This window comes from Limulus polyphemus, unplaced genomic scaffold (genome assembly GCF_000517525.1).
Source record: "Limulus polyphemus unplaced genomic scaffold, Limulus_polyphemus-2.1.2 Scaffold782, whole genome shotgun sequence".
NCBI lineage: Eukaryota > Metazoa > Arthropoda > Merostomata > Xiphosura > Limulidae > Limulus > Limulus polyphemus.
In genome coordinates this window covers 47,980-51,305 of record NW_013666392.1, presented here as the reverse complement: position 1 = coordinate 51,305, position 3,326 = coordinate 47,980, and the positions used below count along the sequence as shown (strand labels likewise).

Genomic DNA, 3,326 nt, shown 5'->3' with positions numbered 1-3,326 from the left:
AATGGCATGATAATTTAAAGTGTAAAAAATATTCATTTAAACATTAGACAAAAATAGGTGTCTATCATGGAGCCACCCACTGAAGTTACCATAATATGTGGGTTACATAACTGGTAACAAAACTTAAGATCTTAGAGACTCTCATGACTATGTTTTGGGAACTATTAAATTTGATTTTAAAAGTCCTTTCCATAAAAATATAATATTTAGAGAGTAACAAAAGAAATCAGGCTGAGTCGTGGTATGAGCCTTTCAGTATCTTTATTTAAAATATACAGATGTTCTATAGCGTAATAGTGAAATGTAAGTATTAAGTTCTTCCAATTGAATTTTGTGTAATTGATATATAGATAAGGCATATTTTACTGAAAGTTGTATTTACAAATTGACCTGTGTACAAGCTATTGTGATTGTAACTTATCACTAAAATATTTCTGACAAATTACAAATACTATAACATTCAAATATATTAAATATAAGTTATTTTATGTAAATATAATTTAAATAAATGCACAAAGAATGCTTTAAGTTGCTTTGGTCAAAAATTAAAGTGTTTTTAATGAACAAATATAGTAATAGCTCACATCATACTACTCTCCATGACAAGTGGTTAACTCCAAAAGGATGATGTATATGGTCAACTTTCTACAACAACCATAATTGTGACCTATGGTTATATGGTAAAATTTCTACAACAACCATAATTGTGACCTATGGGTATATGGTAAAATTTCTACAACAACCATAATTGTGACCTATGGGTATATGGTAAAATTTCTACAACAACCATAATTGTGACCTATGGGTATATGGTAAAATTTCTACAACAACCATAATTGTGACCTATGGGTTATATGGTAAAATTTCTACAACAACCATAATTGTGACCTATGGTTATATGGTCAACTTTCTACAACAACCATAATTGTGACCTATGGTTATATGGTAAAATTTCTACAACAACCATAATTGTGACCTATGGGTATTACAAATGTATGTGAACAACTTTGGTTTTTCTTTACACATATACTTGTATGCTAAAGATCCCATTTTGTACTAGTGTATCTTTCCTCTCATTCCTGCTTTGATGTACATGAATGAGACAGAAGAATTAAATTTAATATTCTTGTGTGAATTTCTTACTAAATATGGGTTTTACTGTATGATTATAAACTACTTAATAAGTTATGTAAAATACTGTGTTAAAATCATTAAATCAGTTTCTTCTGGTGTGTCTCGTTGTATGTACTAAATAGCATTGTAGGCATTTAGCAAAATATTAATGTGTAATTCAGGCAACTTTATGAAACCTATAAAATATTACATTTTTATATATGTATCACTTTGTGTAATACAAATAAAAATGGAGACTGATTTTTTTATTATAATAATCCTCTGTAGGAAACCAAAGCTCCCACCAAACTCAATTTACTTACCTGCCAAGTAAAAGTATGTAAAGTTTTATTTATTTTTTTACATTCTATGGTTGTTGATGTAACATATTTGTGAACTAAAATGTCATATTTCACTTTGTAGTAAAGTTATCATTGTAGGTAACTAGTAGAAACTGAGTTTAACAATGTAACATTTTCTACTGTATCTGAAAGGCCTGATATTATGCAACACTGATATGTGTGTATGGACGACCTTAAATAGTACAGAGGTTGAGTGTGTTATATTAAAAAGATTTTGGACCCTAGTCATGAAACTAAGGTTCTTGTCTCCATGATCATTCATGCTCTAATCGTTGATTCTGTCATGTGATTATATCAGTGGTTTCCAAACTGGGTATCATGGCAAGTTGCTAAGGGTGTCGTGAGAGTTTCACCAAATGAAGAATAATTAAGAACATTAAAAAAAAACTACAAAAAATATTGCATGTTGCAGCAGGAATATTGCACAAATCAAGGTAAGTGGGTTAGGGTGTTGTCAGTGAAAAAAAGTTTGAAAACCACTGTATCTTTCGGTTATATATCTGCATTGAAATCATCATAAAAAAAAATCCCTTAATAAGGGACACATAGTGCATTCACTGTAGTTTTTGTAATGCTGAAGTTGTATGAATTATTTAACTTATACAGTTATCAACTGACCTTTTCCAGGGGATTTATTTCTTGTTTTTCCCTGAACTATCTTTATTAAAATTTAGACGTTGCTATAATATAAATAAGTTGACTATATTAAATGAAAACGATTTTGAGCATCCAGTCATGCTCTGTTATGTCATTCTCCAGCTGCTTTAGGTTTGTGGTAGTTAAATGGGTGGCATGAGTGGGAGCCTATCTTTGTGAACCCATACCCTTTTGACCACAATTCCATACAAAGCTGGAATACCTTTGTGGTACATAAGGTACACAAAATTGGTCTGACATGTTATCTACCACCTTGGAAATTGTTTTGACTCACTGACCGGCAGGAAATGGCATAAGAGCTGTTACAGTTATCAAGGTACACATACACTTTGTTGATTGTCACTAAGTACTAACATTTTACCTTGGCTGTATTCCAGACTCATACAATTTTCTATGCTTGGTCTACCTGTCCTGTATATATTGCTATTAAAAACAACTTGTGTCATTTTTCCAAAAGAAAATACTTCTTGATTATATTGTGCACTGTTGCTTGAGGCATGTGGACATCTTATTTTGTAATTGACCTATGTGTTCATGAATTCTCACCTGTTACAAAATGCTTCATTTGAATTACCACATTTGGGGTATGACTTGTTGCAATTCTCTTTATGAATTGTCCTGGTGCCCCAAATTAATCCATATTCCTTTGTTATCCAATTTTATTAGGTACAATGGATATCCACATCTTGGAAATTTCTAAATCCCCAATTTGAAGACATCTTTATGATCTGAGTGTACAAATATTTCATGCTAGAAAAACTGTTATATACCCATCTCAAAAGTGATCAGTTTTCAGTGGCATTACATTGCCTATGAAATGTCAAAGTGTAGTTCTAATACATGCCACTCCAACATGACTTTACGCCAATTGTGGTTTTCTTATAACTTGCAGATTTGCATATTCAAAATTTTGTTAGTATAACTTCCTTAACCCTATGTATATATTGATATTAAGTATTTAACTTTTATCTTTTGCTGCTCAACAGCAACCTGTCAGTAGATATTCATGCAAAATGAAAATCTTATTATTGAACTAACATAAGAAAAAATTATGTGTGCCTTTATTATAATGTAAATGTAATTTGTTTGATCGGTGTAAAGTACAATTTATGGAATTTTAGTACTAAATCAGCTCATCCTTTGACACTAATATCTCCTTTTTATTTTCTTAATCTAATTTTATTATTGTCATAT

General features: G+C 30.6%; 1 protein-coding gene across 2 annotated transcripts in view; it reads left to right on the top strand.

Moving 5' to 3' along the window:
- LOC106460502 (arfGAP with SH3 domain, ANK repeat and PH domain-containing protein-like) overlaps positions 1-3,326 on the top strand; it is an 83,429-nt gene that overhangs the window by 58,300 nt on the left and 21,803 nt on the right. For both annotated transcript variants that reach the window (XM_022387252.1, XM_022387251.1), the window contains exon 12: positions 1,402-1,449. In XM_022387252.1, coding sequence (XP_022242960.1) covers positions 1,402-1,449 — 48 coding nt within the window. The remainder of the gene's footprint in view (positions 1-1,401; positions 1,450-3,326) is intronic.